Source organism: Eleutherodactylus coqui, chromosome 9, assembly GCF_035609145.1.
Source record: "Eleutherodactylus coqui strain aEleCoq1 chromosome 9, aEleCoq1.hap1, whole genome shotgun sequence".
Lineage (NCBI taxonomy): Eukaryota > Metazoa > Chordata > Amphibia > Anura > Eleutherodactylidae > Eleutherodactylus > Eleutherodactylus coqui.
In genome coordinates, this window is record NC_089845.1 from 130744328 (window position 1) to 130762108 (window position 17781).

General features: G+C 46.1%; 1 protein-coding gene across 1 annotated transcript in view; it reads right to left on the reverse strand.

The window, feature by feature from the left end:
- The window catches only part of COLEC10 (collectin subfamily member 10), an 89660-nt gene that overhangs the window by 2607 nt on the left and 69272 nt on the right, over nucleotides 1-17781 (reverse strand). The window contains exons 4-5 of the mRNA XM_066579037.1: nucleotides 9044-9097; nucleotides 5433-5528 (exon numbers count right to left, since the gene is read on the reverse strand). Coding sequence (XP_066435134.1) covers nucleotides 5433-5528; nucleotides 9044-9097 — 150 coding nt within the window. The remainder of the gene's footprint in view (nucleotides 1-5432; nucleotides 5529-9043; nucleotides 9098-17781) is intronic.

Genomic DNA, 17781 nt, shown 5'->3' on the forward strand with positions numbered 1-17781 from the left:
ATTTCTGTATATGCGTTCCGGCAACAATAAAGGACATCAGATGGAGATACTGACATTGCAGTGATTTCTTGTCGTGATTGGGTGGACCAACCCGGTATTGATGACCGATTGTATTCCACTGAGGACTAAAGAAGGGGGATTCCAGCGCTGTTTCATATATACATGTGGATGTAAGATTTACATGTCTCGGACTGACAGCTCTGTCATTACTACATTATGTGCCCACACAAGGTTTGGCCTATAATGTAATGTTCCAAAATAGTCCATAATAAGCAGGTTGGAAATTACCGGATCAGCAATTACATCCGGCGCTGAGATTAGGAAACAGCCAGCAGATGACGGCAGGTGGCTTGTACACAAGAAGACAGATATGATCATCCACACTTGCCAATAAATGATCTCTGGACCACAAAACGGGTGGGGTTTGTGCACAGTTTCAATTGAAGGGGGTTATCTAGTTCCATGTTTGTTGCAGACTTGGCTAGGGTGGTGTGAAAATATTTAAAAAAGCCATAGTCACCTCACCCGATTCTACACCGCTCACATTCTGCCGATGCTCGGTCCCTGGATGCCATCCACTTCTTGCTGCAATGAGGATGTCACAGACACCAGGGACATGTGACCATTATAGCCAATCACTGACTCACTTTGGCCGGTAATTAGCTGCTGCAGGCATATGTTCCTGTGTTGGGACATTATCGTAGGAAGTGGAGAGCAGCGGGAGGCCAGACAGCAATGGAATGAAAGTAATGGAGGAACGCGTGAAGTGAGTATAGACCTTCTTTTATGTTTTTACACCACCCTGAGCAGTTTCCAAAAATTTGGGGGACAGGGTAATCCCTTTAAATGGTCTATTTATGGCAATTCTTCGGGGCATTCCCAGAAGGAATGGGGAGGGACTCACAAATGTCCCACTACATGCAATTCAAATGTTGACAACTATGGATCATTGTTAACCATGTGACTGTTAAAGGGATAGCCCAGGCTTTTTCCAGATTAGGTTATGTGGTCCCTTATATCAGTAAGTACGGCCTACTTTCAGTAATTTTTGTGTGAATTTTATCCTTTTCAATGAATTGTTTGGAATGTTAGTGTAGGAACTTACAATATATGTGGACCCTTGACGTTGGTTGCGAGGACCCTTGACATTGGGTTGAGAGTTTTGCAATTTTGGCCAAAATATCAACCTATACCTCATGCTTATTTGCAGATGTTTGGTCTCAGGATATTGGTAAAGTGTAGGGAGTTGTCGTTTTGTGTAGCTCACCTCAATAATGTGGAGCAGTCTGCCTGATCTAATAGTATGGGCGTTATTAATGGTGCTGTAAGCTTGCATAATGAACTACAGGTATTTGTGGTACTGTCACCCTATACAAGCTTTATTTTTTTCTGCAAGTATAATACTAATAGCCCCCCAGTGCATAGTAGGTGTATGAGTGGTTGCTCATCAGTATTTTGTACCTGTGTTACTGTAAAGGGGTGGAGAGAGTTACCCTTGCCCCCTCTACTTCACTGACAGCAGCACGGGCACTCTAGAGCATGGCTGCAGTGCTGTTCTATAAGTCTTGCCCTCTCCCAGTTCGAGACACGGTCGGGAGAGGGGGAGAGGAGGAGAGCCAGTAGGTGCAGGCAGCACCAGGGAGCACAATGCTGCAGCACTGTGTAAGAGAGTCCCCTCCACTGGCCAGAGTCACGGCCACGAAGAAAAAAGCATGTGGAGCATCATATTTCAAGAACAGAGAGTGCTATTTAGGAGAGGGGAATTCCGTGGCACCAGAAGAACGCCCCATGAAAGGGCTAGACCGTGCCTAAGCCCCAGAATCCAAGCATGGAGGTCCTGGAAAGCTGAAGGTGCCTCAGGCACCTGACAAAAATGACGTTTGAACTATGTCACAGCTAGGAAATGAGGGCTGAGGAGAGCAGAGTGGCGTGTACAGGGCTTAGAGCCACAGCAACGGCTTGATGTAAAGTGGTGGCGGCCATTGAAGAAGGGCTACACAGTGGGTAGTTCCCCATGCTGGGAGTTGCCAAGTGAGGGTTACCAATGGGCCCTGAAGACCTGGGGGCCAAAGTTGGCAGAACAACTGGACTCTTGGGTTGAAGTGCCCCACAGCGCGTAGGAGTAGAGGCAGTCTCTTGCCCATGGTGCCTGACACTGTCGCGGAGGTGTCGAAGATATGCCATACACACTTTTTTTAAGCTCTGTAGTTTGGAAAACAAATGCTGGTGAAGAAAGAAGTGGAAGCCAAATATGTATTGAGAATGTATGAGTCTACTAGTACATGCAGGACTGAGTAATGTAAAATCCCTGGCTGGGGTGTAAGATGAGGACTTACTGGGACTGTGATACTAGTAGCGTATTGCAGTTATAGCACTGCAGTCTGGGTTAATGAAAGGCCTTGCGTAGGTGGTGGGTTAGGATAATATATGTTATATTAATGTGTGATATGGTAATGATGAAATGTATCAGACGTTCTGTGGGCAAGGATGCTGCTCCTACAGAGAGCTTGAGGTCAGGGCCTACGGCCAGAGATGATGATTATGCCACAGTATAGAGATGTCGTAAACGTCATGTGCCTTGTATCTGCCAAGGAGGAGAAGGAGATGCATATTTTGGCAAAAGATGCCTGGTAAAGCAACAAGTGATCATTTGGGTTGCTGTTGATTTTAGAGTACTGTTGCTTTAAGTGAATTTCTGCTGAGTTATTATGCAACGTTAAGGCCTCCTTCACACGTGTGGTGTGATGCAACTTTGATAGTAGGAAATCCTACTGCCAAAGCTATAATCTAAGCCCTAGCTGCAGGAAAAAATTCCTCACCTTAGAAGCGCTCTCTAACGCCGCTGCAGCTTCTCCCCGGGTCCTGGCACTGCTTCTCTTCTTCATCTTCTGGCAGGGTATTGAAAAATCCCCGGCTGCTATAAGTGCTTGCTGTGATAGGTTGACGCTTAGCCAATCACAGCCAGTGTTTGATGAATGGCAGTGATTAAACGAATCACAGCCATTCATCGAGCACTGGCTGTGATTGGCTAAGCGTCAGCCAATCACAGCCAGGGATTTTTCAATCCCTGGCCAGAGTATGAAGAAGATGATCAGTGTCGGGACCTGGGGAGAAGCTGCTGCGGTGCCCCAGACAGCGCGGGAGAGGTGATGTATACTTTTTTTTTCCCTTCAGCTACAGCTTATTTTCGGGGTAGGGCTTATATTTCAAGTCCCTCCCCCTTCCCACCGGAAAATCCTTGAATGTAATGCTACAAAGTCGCGGTACTGCCGTGAGAAGACGTAGCGATAACGCATGGTTCAGTGATGTAATATCTCTGTGATTTTCTCGCGGCAATGCCGTGTCGCCCGTGTGAAGGAGGCCTAAAGTACACAAACCTCATGTAGAGGGTAAATATGTTTATTTGGATATTGTTCAGTAAAGTTTATCTTGAAAAAAACAAAACGTTTCGCCTCTGCCTCCATTGATCATTGCTGCGTCATTATGCATCCTGCAACACCGGCACATACCACCCTCCCGTTACATTACCTCTCACAGCATTTGTGCCTTCTGCTAGTGTAGTGGCCCAAAGTACATATATCTGGCCCCTCCCTAACTGTCTTACAGCTGTCATTCATGTCATGTCTTCAGTGTGGATGCACGGTGCAAATCGTCTTGTCTGCTGTTATGTGTATTGCACAGCTGCAGCATGTAAGAGGTTAATGTCTGTGAAATTGTAACAAGTTATGTTGTCACATGGGTATGTAAGGTATAAATATGGATGAAGAGTGAGTTGTGGGAGGCTCAAGTTCTAGTTCTTCAACGGTAGTGTGTGGAGGGAGAGTGCCAACCACATGGGGGTACCTTCAACCCTCATGTGGCGAAGAATCACTGCCCGTTCCCAGTGGTTGAAGTTTCTAATTCAGCTGTGTGTGGACTTTTTTATTTGCCCGTCAGATATCCAACAGAGTAAAGGAACGGTGGTGTCACGCATGACAAACCTTTCAGGTCCACCACACCACTTATTCAGGTAACCGCTGTCCCAGCGTTGCCTGGAAGAGGCAGAGCGGTGCCTTGGCTGAGGTTACGTGCGCCCCTCTGGGGAGGAGTTTGGTAGAGCCACCATGACAAGTGCCATCTGTACCCCGCCATCTCCTCAGCGTGGGCCTTGTGTCTCGGTTGCTACGGGACATCACACTAGGAACTGGTGTTTCTGCCTGCCCTTGTACCCCTGTATCAGTAAAGATACATGTTCCTGTTGGTCGTTCAGTCGCTGCATGTGTTTACACTGAACGCTAAGTGTATGCGCAAATGTGCATGCTTCAGTGCAAGGTATTTGTGCTATGAACAGGGTTGGTTTGTGCACGTTTTGGCGCATTCTAATGTAGTTTTTGCACACACAGGACATGTTCATTTCCGCGCAGCAGACGAACACGCCCTGATTTAAATGGCTATTTAGCCTAATGAGGTGCAGATGTGTTCTTCTTTCCCAGGTATTGCACATTTGCACGTGTATTGAGCATGCATTTGCGCACTCCACGTAGACTTCTATGGGGACCTTTGCTGTGCAAATGCACAGGAAAACGGAGCATGTCCTATTTTTTGCGACAGGCGGTTCTATACGTATTGTGCGCGCACATGTGCTCACATGAAGGAGCCCGCAGTTTGAGGCTAATTTCACACGGACAAGTGCGATATCGGGCCGTGAAACTCGGCCCGATATCGCGCTCACCAACGTGCAATTTTCTCTATGGATGTGAAGCTTTTGTGTCAATAACGCTTGACAGCCGCGGCGTGGGATTGCGGAGTGTTTCCCATTGTTTCCAATGGGAAACATCACATTGCACTTGCGTGTACCTTGCACACCGTGCGATGTTTTGGCAGCCCTCTTGAGAACAATGGGCGATGCGTTCCGAGGGGCGCCTAAAGATAGGACATGCCGTCATTGCATATGACCCCATGTAAAAGAATAGGTTGCATATTTGTGCGAGATTTGAGTGTCTCGTAACACAGGAATTTCGCAGGATTTTCTCGGACGTGTTAAAGCGGCCCGACCGCCTTTTAGAGATCTTTGTGGGGATTTAATTCCTTTCAGTGAACTACTTGCCCAGCAGAAAACTCTACGGAGGCAAAAATGAACTAAAGTATTATCTTTTCTTTTACACACTTGCAAAAATTAACCGGATAGCGGCTACATTTTGTTTCTCACACTGCTTAGCAATGATCCGTGAAAAACGAAACTACCTTTTTTCGCGCACCCATTAACTTGAATGGATGACGGACGTCTGAGAAGTCAGACCAGAATGCTGGTATTTCTTTCTTTGCATGCACCGCTGGTCCGTATAGTAATAGAGAGGCACGTCTGCGCGGCCCATTGGCTGTAAGAGTCAGTGGCAGACAGGAACGGGAAAATATTGTCATACAGGATGAAATCCCCCCAGCAGCACACTCACCATTCTTCACAAACTGTAAGGAGGACTTGAGCTGCGAGACCTTCACATCCAGCTGGCCGACGGCTCGCCGGTATCGTCCGCAGTCGCAGAAGGTGCCTGTACAAAGCGCACAAATGGGTGAGCCAGACAGGGTCATTCTTGCTACACATTTCTACAGTTTTCCAACATATTTTCTGGATTGATTCCTAACAGATCTCCGCTTGCTGTCATTGAAAAGCAGCCTTCATGACTTTGGATGTTACTTAGGTAATTCCTAAGGGGGGTAATTCCTTAACCCCTTAGTGACCAAGTCTGTTTGGGCCTTAGTGACGGAGCCAAACTTTTGGAAATCTGACATGTGTCACTTTAACATAGAATAACTCCGGAAAGGTTTTGCATATCCAAATGATTCTGACATTGTTTTTTCGCCACATGTTGTACTTCATTTAGGTGGTAAAAATAGACGGATAGAATTTGTCAATATTTATTAAAAGTGCCAAAGTTAGGAAAATTTTGGAAAAAATGCTATATTTTCACATTTTCATCTGTAATATCTCAAATATGTGCAAACATACTGTACACATTTTTGCTAAGATATAGATTTCCATCTGCTTACTTTATTCTGGGCGCACATTTGAAAAACTTTGTTGTTTTTTTCAACCATTTAGGAGACGTGCAAATTTAACGTCACTTATCAACATTTTGAGGAACACTTTGTTTTCCTGCACCAAGCCAAGATTGCAAAGGCTCATAGGTGTCAGAATGATAGATACCCCCATGAATGACCCCATTTAGTATAAGTGTACTAGTACATACAGGCAGCACCAGGGAGCACAATGCTGCAGCACTGTGTAAGAGAGTCCCCTCCACTGGCCAGAGTCACGGCCACGAAGAAAAAAGCATGTGGAGCCTCATATTTCAAGAACAGAGAGTGCTATTTAGGAGAGGGGAATTCCGTGGCACCAGAAGAACGCCCCATGAAAGGGCTAGACCATGCCTAAGCCCCAGAATCCAAGCATGGAGGTCCTGGAAAGCTGAAGGTGCCTCAGGCACCTGACAAAAATGACGTTTGAACTATGTCACAGCTAGGAAATGAGGGCTGAGGAGAGCAGAGTGGCGTGCACAGGGCTTAGAGCCACAGCAACGGCTTGATGTAAAGTGGTGGCGGCCATTGAAGAAGGGCTACACAGTGGGTAGTTCCCCATGCTGGGAGTTGCCAAGTGAGGGTTACCAATGGGCCCTGAAGACCTGGGGGCCAAAGTTGGCAGAACAACTGGACTCTTGGGTTGAAGTGCCCCACAGCGCGTAGGAGTAGAGGCAGTCTCTTGCCCATGGTGCCTGACACTGTCGCGGAGGTGTCGAAGATATGCCATACACACTTTTTTTAAGCTCTGTAGTTTGGAAAACAAATGCTGGTGAAGAAAGAAGTGGAAGCCAAATATGTATTGAGAATGTATGAGTCTACTAGTACATGCAGGACTGAGTAATGTAAAATCCCTGGCTGGGGTGTAAGATGAGGACTTACTGGGACTGTGATACTAGGTGGGTCGGACCCCGCATGCGACCTGGTGCTCGTCCGGTGACACCAGAGTACCTGTCAGGCGGCATCTGCACACACTGCGTATGTGCCAGCCAGCACTCCATCGTACATGCGCAGTAGCCGCTGGGGGATGAGGCATATGCCGTGATACTTCTGCAGTGCTCACTTAGACACGTAATTTCCCCTCCCCTCATAGCTCGGATCCCTGATGAAAGGAGACATTTTAACTTCTCTTTACTTCTACGTGATCGCCGTTATCCATTGCATAGCGGGGATCCGTGACCAGGGAATGTATACCGCGGCACCCCGTGAAATCTCCAGCTTCGTAGCCAGGAGTAGGGAAATTACCCGGGCAATCTGCTGCTTTTGTGCATGCGTCTGCCACTTTGGGCGACGGCTGCGTGCGCAGAAGCCGGGGTAAGGTTCGCGGATAAATCCGAGGGGTCTTAGGTACGTAATTTCACCCTCTTTAACAGATATGATCTGTGAGGGGAGATGAAACTTTTTTTTTACATGATCGCTGTTATCCATTGCATACAGCAGTCCCCGATGATATCTCTCTGCTCCCAGCTACCTTCTGTAGCTGGAAAGCAGGAGATTTCAAAAGTCCCGCACTGGTATGGTTGTCTGCGCATGCGTCGCCATTTTAACTTGCACATGCACAGAAGACGCCTGAAGGTTTGTTCTGGGCCAGATCATCGTGGGACATCGTGGAGGATGGGGGTGCGTAGTTTCAGCCCCCATCATGGATGCGATCTGTGAGGGGAGCTGAAGCTCTAACTTTTTAAAACTTTTTATTTACTTTATTGTGATCAGCGCTATCCACTGGCCGATTGCATTACCAGGGGTAGTAGAGGAGGCTTTACGCGGCCCTCCCATGACTGCTCCATGTTGTCGACTACCTCCGGGAACCGACAGCATGGAGCTGTCACGTCCATAGCCCACATGTCTTTAATCCTCAGAGGATGAATGTTTTTACGTCCTCTAGGATTAAAGCCCACTTAGCCAGGACGTAAACACTATGGGGCCATCACTAAGGGGTTAATACCCTGTAAGATATTGTACCTTCAATGAAAAAACTGAAATTTAAGACACAGGTGTCGTCTCTTTCTAGAGAACACCCTGGTCTTGGTTTATATTTCCAGTCAAGGCCTATTAAAAGGTTGGACATTAAAAGGGTTGTCTAGATGTTTTCAGACAGCTCTGTACATGGCACAGTGGCCAGGGTTGGTACTGCAGTCCTATTAAAGTGAATGGGACTCATCCTGCAGTACCTACCCTGGCCACTGTACAATGTACAGAGCTGTCTGCTTTCTGCAGCAAACAGCTAGAAAAGGACAGTCCCAATATGGGTATACATACACGAACGAAAATTGGACAGAAATAGAATCCATTCATTCGAGTGACCGTATTCACATGGCCTTTTTTATACTCGGACAAAGACCGGCTTCAGCGTAAGTTTATTAACGCATACATTTGCACTGCATATTTTTGCAATGGCCCTTGCATTTTTGCACGTGTGTGCGATTATTTTACTGTATATTTTGCATGTGATTGCTCTGCGTACTTGTGCGTGCGCACAAAAAAAAAAACCTGCAAGCATACTCCCTTTGATTTTTAATCGCCAACTAAATTTAATGTGGGGCAATTAGTGCGCAATACACACCAAAATAGGACATGGTGCGGTTTTTTTTTTTGCCCATCGCAATGCGTGTGCCAATAACGCACATGTGACTGAACCCATTGAAATCAATGGGTCCTATTCACTGTGTATTGCGTGTGCAAACTTTGCGAGTATAAGGACTCCTGTAGACAAGTGTATGCGTATATATACACCTTTGTGTCTCGCGCATATATGAAAATACCTTGCGGGTATAACCAGTACAGTAAAATACGCCGTTACAGGCTCAAGAAAACCTCATTTATAAGACGTTGCGCTAAGGTGAACACAATTGCGCATATGTCCTTGTGAACCCGCCTTACTGACCATAATCAATATCAGGCGATGAGAAGAACACTATGTATCCGAGAGCCAGGCCAGCAGTGTGCGCTAAACTCTGCTACATCTGTACATACAACATGGATACCGTACCTGGATTCCCCTTCCCTCCGGGTAGTCCGGGTAAGCCTTTATATCCCTTGTCACCTGAAATACATGTTCAAAAGATGAATAAAATGTATAAACACACGTATGGATCACTTAGTTGTTAGAAACAGCGCTGTAGAGTCGGTAAGCCAAACCTCAGACACCGACTCCGACTCCCCAAATCCACCAACTCCAACTGCTACAAATATGACTCAAGTTTTTTAAATGTGAAATTTACAGTATTAATATGGTAACATCAGGGTTTTCATCACCATTATGATAAAATGATCAACCTATTTAGGCTCTGTTCACAACTGCATCGGAGACTCCGCCCACAGCCTCCGATTGAGATCCGGCATAATATGCCGGATGAAAAAGTTGCGGTAAAAATGCCAGACAGGTCCAAGAAGCGAACTGCTTCATTATAGTCAATAGGGTCCGTTTGGTTTCGTTATAGGATGGATCTGTTCATCCAAGGCATTCCGTTTTGCTGCTCCCATAACGGACCAAGAAAACGTAATCCCAAGTGCAGATGTGAACTTAGACTTAGAAAGAACACAAATGTTTGTATTGCAGAAATTATTTTTAAATGCTTGCCGGGGGTCGCAGATGAGATTTTGTTTCCGCGCAGATGTATGCGGATGCACCGCGGATCGTGTATGCGGAAAAAAGTTGAATAAATATTGCAAGCCCAAAGTGCCTGCCTTTCCCCTGCTCCCCACCTCCCTGCTTGGTCTCCGAGCAACCAGAGAGGTATCTGCCTACAAATCTAAAATGCATCCACAATTGCGGATACATTGCGGATCACTCGCTTCTATAGAGATCTATGGAGCCCATCCGCACAGAATCCGGGATAAAATGGAGCATGCTGCAATTTCTTTTCCACTTGTGGCATCTGCAAATTAAATCTGCAGGGGTTAATTGAAGTGCAGACACTCCTTGCTTCCCTATGGGCAGCTTGAACTGCGGTTCGTCTGCGTGGATTCTGCAATTCAAGTCCTTCTGTGGACATTGGGCCTAAGTGGGGAAAAAATAACTGATTTTCTATTGCCGTTTCCTCATTCTAGTTGTCAGTCTTTGATAAATATGGGCTTTTATGGATAGAACGTATAGGACATTTCAAAACTTCACTAAAGTCCTATGAAAGGAAATATACAGCAAATTATTCATTGAATTAATAATACAATGTAGCAGGCGGGGTACACCTGGCGGTATGTCACGAGTGGCTCTACTGCCTCTTCCCAGTGTCTCCAAAGCTGTGGCCTGCTCAACCTTGCTCAGGGCCTGATATTAACAACCTTGTCAATCAGTCAATTACTTATCTGCCCCGTGACACCAGTGCCTCTTCCCGGGTGAGCAGTCACCCATATCGAATAAATTGGTCCACAGTCAAATGATAATTTTAAACTGGAGGCACACAGTTTCCTTTACTCACAATTTCAACTTTTTCCAAGTACAAAACACTTTGACAGTCTTTAGGCAAAACACTCCTTGTACATTTTCTCTCCTGATATCTAGACATCATCAGTCTCAGTTATCTGATGGACACTCTCCGGGGTACACTCCTGACACAAAGAGGAACACATACAACTCACTCTTCGATTGCTTGCTTTGTCTTTCCTTTGACTGTTACTGCGCACTCAGTAAACTCTTGCCTTACGTTCAACTTGTCCCTTGTACCAGTAGATTAGCAGGGAGCAAGCAACCACAACCACCAACTCCTCAATTAGGATCTGAGCTCTTCGCTTTAGTACCTGGAGGTGATGTATTCCATGGCACATGAGATATGCCCGAGGCTCTGCCCAGGCAGAAGCACCCGAGCTTCAGCCTCCCACCCACACATCCTCCTCCACCGACTACATTTCTACTCTCTCTCTTGTCTACTCTAGACTGCACCTCCTTGCTTGTCTAACCCTCTAATCACGCCTCACACAACAAGTTAGAGGAGACAGACTCACCAACACAAAGATTGGTAGCACCAACACAGAACGCAGGCAAACAAATACACATACAGACACACAAAAGACAGATTACATGAGATGGGCACACACCACTCAAAGATACCCCCCTCTGGGCCACTACAACCATACCTATAATAATTTTTTTTTTTTATAAGTCAGAGTTGGTACTTTTACCGACTCTGACTCCACCAAAATGGGACTCAGACTCAGACTCCACAGCCCTGGTTAGAAAGCATACATGTGAGCTCTGCAGTAGCAGGGTTACGCAGGACCTGATTTATAAAGAGTGCCATGAAGCTTATGGAGTCAGTATGTGCCCAGACGCAGAAGGAGCAAGTGGACAGAATGACGTGATAGATGTGGACTGTCTCACTGGCATGAGAAGTCTCCCAGTTTTCCTGGGAGTCACCCGATTTTCACTGCCCCTCACCCGATATCTTCTGACTTTCATCCGTTCTTTAATCACATCAACTGGCGGTGTGGGTGACCGATGCAATGATTTTCTTCTTTAGGCTGCCTGCACACAGGCGGATTTGCATTGCAAAATCAGGAGCGGGCATCTACCTCCAGATTCCGCAGCAAATCCAGCCCATAGCACGCTATGACAATACGCAGTTTCCTGCCCACAAGCGGGGGAGCAATCGCAGCATGTTGCGATTCTGTGCGGGCTACGCACAGAGGGCTTCCATTGAAGTCAATAGAAGCCGTCCGTCCTGCGGCCATTCTGCAATTATCATTGCAGAATAATCGCAGGAGCCGCATCATCACCATAGCGGTGGCATGGTACACTTGACCACCGGCCGGGCACCGGGTCGAACTCTGCTGCGGGGTTGGACCCAACCGTGTGCAGGCAGCATCATTCTTTTTTTTAAAAAAAACGATAATCAGATTGTACCCTGGGGTTGTTTACTGAGTGCAGCTGTGCAGCAAATAGCGACTTGGGAATCACGTGATGTAATGCAGTCAGTGAAGCACTGGCTGAGGGCTCCACATCTCATGCCCATGTTTTGGCATGCTACCTGTGGTGCCACAGCAAGCCTCCAGCGCTGCAGTCATAAGACAGAGCCAGAGGTAGCCTGGAGTGCGATCAATGGGTCTGCGCTGCTGCAGGACACGGGGCATACGTTGAGGAGTGGGGAGAGTAAGACGCTGGCTTGTCATGGCAGCACTTACCAGGCTCCCTCCCGGAGGCACACACGTAGCCTCAGCCAGGGCATCGCTGGGCCTCCTCTGGACATCCCCAGGAGAGGGATGCCCAATAAACAGTAGAACAGGGATAGGTATTGCCACGGGTGACACCACCGTTCCGATACACACCGGAATGACCTTTGGCGGAGAATAAATGAGCCACAGACAGATATAACGTACCTCAGGGGACCCACCGGGGACTGTAAAAGCGGGGCCGCTCAGGAACGCAGAAGACATGGACCTCTTCCCACTCTCAAGCACTCCTATTTGTACTCTCACTCATACCACGTGACAGGACATAAACTGATACATTCACAGACAATCTGCAGGCTTTTGCAGACACTTAACCCATCACACGCTGCAGCTGTGAAATACACATAACAGAATGACTAGACAGATTTGCACAGCGCACCAACATAGGACATGACATTTATGACATTGTGGAGGGGGCCAGGAACGCATGTACAGGGCCACTACACTGCTCCTCAGAACTGGAAGTAGAACAAAAAATCTGAGGTACTAAAGCGCTCCGTAGACGCCAGTTTTTTACTTTGTCTCTTTTCACCAGTTTTTTTTTTCTGCCCTCGTTTCAGCTCCATCTTTTTTACCTCTCTCTGTCTCCCCCCCCCCCCCCCCACTCTCCATCTCCTTTTTCCTGCTTTCAGCTCTGTGTCTCTAATATTTTTTTCAGTTCTCTCTGTCTTCCCGCTCTCTCTGGCTTTTTTAAAATTTCTCTATGTCCTTTTTTTGTGTTCTCTTGCTCTTTTCTTTTCCACTCTCTTCATCTCTATTTTTACCTTTTTAAATTTTTTTTCTATTCATTATTAGAAACAATAAAAGGATGTAAAAATAAGCAAAAACTTTTTTTCCATATTTATAATAAAAAAAATTAAAACAATCAAGAACGAAAACATTTGTTATTTCTGTGTCCGTAAAAGTCAGATCTATCAATATGACGCATTATTTGTTCTGTACGGTGAACGTCAGAAAAAAAATATATACAATGCCACAATTACACTTTTTTAGTTACCCAAATCTCCAAGAGAAAAAATCTAATACATAGCGATCAAAAAGCTGTATGTACCGCAAAACAGAAGATACTAGATGTCCTGCAAAAAACAAGCCCTCATGCAGCTATGTCAATGGAAAAAGAAGAAGGTTCTGGCTGTCAGAAGTTGGTAACAGAAAAGAGTTGTATCTTTTTCCAAAGATTTTATTTTTAAAGAGTAGTACAGCAAAAAATAAATAAAACTTTGTATCTTTACAATTGTACAGTAAGACCGCAGTGGAGGCTTGCAGGGCTGTGGCCGCCCATGACAGGGTTAACAGAAAGTAGGAAGGAGCAAGGGAAGTGCAGGAAAGGAGAAGGAGGAGCTACACAAGAGGGGGAAGGCAGTGTGGAGAAGAAGAGTGAACAGCAGGAACGAGGAAGTGAAGAAGCATGCCACCATGGAGATGGAGGTATTCCCGGAGCAGTTCAAGAGAGCGGCAGGCTGCAGTGGAACATGGAGGAACCATGACGACATCAGCAGAGGAGTCCGCAGCAGCAGCGGTGAGAAAAAAAGACCGCAGAGACCACGTGCTCCAGTGAGGCTAAGCTCCGAGCACGTGCCGCCGCCTAGGGAGCCCCTCTGGGCTTGTTCCCCTTTGCAAAACCCGCCATGGGGAGAGCAGGCCCAGGAGGAATCCCATGAGGCAGTGCAGTGCGGCGTCAGGCCTGACTCCAAAAAAAAGGGCCAGAGCCTAGCGCATGACTGTCGGCTGGGAGTGGAGGATGCGTGACGGGTTGCTCACCGAAGAACCGATTGGGGAGAAAAGCTGTCGCCGACCTGGATCACAGAGGGGAGAAGAGGATGGGAATCCTGGTGCCTGCTGATCCAGAGGGCAGATAGTTGATGATGGCAGTTGGTTGGGCCGGTACTGCATAGGGAGAAGTCGGCTGTGAGGAGGTCGGAGGCAGCTGCGGGGTCTGCGGAGCGGTTTAAGTCTGTCCGGGACCCAGAGGGTCAGAGTGGATGGTGCCAGGAGGAGGAGACAGGATTGGCAGCTGGTGGGTTCAGAGCTCCCGTGCAGCCAGGTGAGATAAGTTCCATGTTTTGTCCATCGAATTTAGACAGCCGGGTGGCGCTTGCTGGGGAGTTTAAGGGGTGTCGTCATGAGAGAAGCAGCGATTGCAGGCACACCTGGAACTGCAATGATTTTAGGTTGTTGGTGGGGTACATATGGGAATTGGCAAATAGGCAGGAGATGGGACAAATTCCGTCGGCAATTTCAGCATGGCACAATATGCAAATTATCATCAGCACAAACCTTACACTGCACTCAGTGAGGCAGATAAAATGCACAGCCCACAGGGTCCCGGATCCAAGTCAGTCCAAGTAATTAAAAATACAGACAGCATAAATGTGCAAAAAAACATCCAAAGACGTACTTTTAATCCTTCATGGGACAATGAAACAGCCCAGCATGGAGCGAGAAAATGCATTAGAAAAGAAACAGGGAAGCTGGAAAAAGGGACAACTGGCAGTGATGGTGCCGTTTCTAAATAGATATCCAGATAAGGTTAAAGCGGAGTTGCTGTTTTTCTGTGACGGTTGTAAAATTCCCACCCCGGAGCACTGGGTCCCCTTTTTTCTACAAAACACCTGTCGTTGGCACTGAGGTACCCAACAGTAGTGAATGGAAAATTGGAAAAGGAGGTTCGTTTGGGTCACATGGCAGGACCTTTTATGGAAGCTCCATTTTTCGGACCTTATAGTATTACCGTTAGGAATAGTCCCTAAAAAGGAGCCAAATACATTTCGGGTGATTCATCAGTTGTCATACTCAAGAGAGGCATCAGTTAATGGGCAATGTTGGCAAAAACGGATATCGAATCAGTTTTTCGTTTACTACCGCTGCATCCAGAGAGTTTTCGTTTGTTGGGAAGGGAGATATTTTGCAGACAGATGTTCGCCTATGGGTTGTTCGATTTCATTCGCGTAATCAAGGCTTTTAGTTCAATTGTGGAATGGGTGGGATCTTCTTCTTCCTCCTTGCCCCTTATTTACTCTTATTACTGGTATAGCTCCAACATATTCCATAGCACTGCACCTTCACCACAGACATCCCTGGTCCCAGAGGATCTAAGTCTGTGATCTGTGACACCCACATATACAGCAGAGTCTGCATTTATAGGAAACCAATCTGTACGGTTTTGGTGTGAAGAAGAAAACCAGAGCAACTGAGAAAAGACCCCAATGACCACAGAGGGGAGAGACAAACTCAAAACAGAGGTTCCCTAAATAGTCCTACTGCAGGTCCAATCTAGTCTTTACCTGCTGTCTGATAACAGTCAGTGAATAGATGCCTTGTCTTGCTCTGCCCTCTAGTGGTGAGTTTGTAAAAATGTATGACTAGCAGTTTCGCATAGTACTGTATTTGATTATGAAGTTACTGTCCCATGGATGGCAAAGTAGCAATCTGAACTCCCTTTAACCCTTTCACAACCAGAGTGTTTTGCTCCTAAATGACTAGACACGTTTTTCTTTTGGTAACATACCGTACATGGCTATTTTTTATATCTTTTTTCACAGCATTGGTTTTTTTAGGGTTAATGTGTACAAAAAGAAAAAAAAATGTTTTTTTTTAAATTTATAGCTGTTAATACTTTTATAACAAAATTAATACATTTACACTAATACATGTTATTCATTGATCTGTCTATCTACAGTCACGAGAAAAACTAAGTACACCCTCTTTGAATTCCATGGTTTTATGTATCAGAACATATTAAACGATAAAAAAATTCTGTTTTTAAGGGCCCTTTCACATGGGCTGATAAATTGTTTAGATTCCCACATCCAGCATAGACCGTTCCTCAGCAATGCTCAAATCTGTTTTTGTTGCCAATGGCAACCAATTACAGTGCAGCTTTCCTTTTGCCTTAGCTGTATATCATTGCATTAGTTGATATACCCGCCGAGTTAATTTGGTACAGATGTTTACCTGTTGTTTACGTGGAAAATTTTATGAAGTCATGATCACTTCAGAGGACCCGAGGAACTAAATATGTATACACATAGTAGAGCATTAGATTCTTCTCAGACTGCATGTACCGATGTCCCTCTGTAGAATGTGCCACCCCTCCCACTCTCTTCACCTTACCTTAAAGGTAATGCCCCTTTTTATTCAAATTTACCTCCAGACTGGAGGTTGCAACCCCTTCTTAACCTTAAAGGCATGCTCCACTACTGCAGTCCATGGCTGCTTCCTTAGGTACTTTACAGCCTTTCAGTAGATTCTCCTCAGTATATACACACAAAGGTCAGTTAGATTCTCCCCAGTATATACACATAGAGGGCAGTTATATTCTCAGTATATTCACATAGTGGTCAGTTATATTCTCCTCAGTATATACACACAGAGGTCAACCGGAGGGATAAATAACTTCAAAAGGGATTTATGAAACACCCTATGTACCCTCCAAGAACCTGGTAAATCCAACTCATAGGCAAGAGTATTAATGACTTGCGTTATGGCAAAGGGACCGATAAAATGCGGTGCAAGCTTTACCCAGCGGAGCTTTAATTTTAAATTCTTCGTGGACAGATAGACCTTCTGACCGACCTCAAATGGCTCCGAAACAGTGGACCTTTTACAATTCCGTAGTTGCAAATGACCACTTGCTTCCTCCAGGTTCTTGTTTATACCATTCTAGACATCTTGCAACTCACTAGTAACAACATCAACCGCGGGAAAAACTGTAGGTACTGGAATGGAAGTCAGAAACCAGGGATGCCAACTGAACACACAAAAGAAAGGTGACACCCCCGTCGCTGAACTTAAACGATTATTTATGGCAAATTCGTCCAAGAGTAAAAACTCTACCCAACGACTGATCCTCTAGCACACAAAAAGATGCAAGTATTGTACTAGGTCTTGATTTTTACATTCCGTTTGCCCATTCATCTACGGATGAAATGCTGATGAGGACAGAGATGTTCCCAAGTTTTTACAGAAGGCCCTCCAAAATTGGGCCACGAATTGCACCCCCCAATTCGAAACTATATTGACCGGTATTCCGTGCAACCTTATAATCTCTTTAATGAAAATTCTCACTAATTCAGCGGCAGACAGTAATTTTTTCAGAGCAACAAAGTGGGCCATTTTCGAGAACCTGTCAACAACTACCAAAATAGTGGAACACCCTTATGACAGAGGCAGGTCAGTGACAAAATCCATGGAAACGTGCGACCATGGCCTACCAGGTACTGGCAATGGCCTTAACGATCCCTCAGGACTCTTACGGCGACTCTAACCATGTGCACAAGCTGAACACCGATTTACGAACTCCCGGACCTCCCGTGACATGCCGGGCCACCAGTAGAATCGGGAACATAGCTCAAGAGTCGCCTGGACCTCCTCCAGAACCAACAAATGCAGGGACATCGGTACAAATAACTTCCCTGCCGGAACCCCCTCCGGAGCTTCTAGCTGATATTCCTGAAGCTGAGCCGGAAGGTATCGTGTCAGGGCTGCCACCATGACACCAGGAGGGAGGATGCCTTCTGGAGAAGAGTCCCCAACCTCCGGAGTCCCAAAACTGCAGGAGAG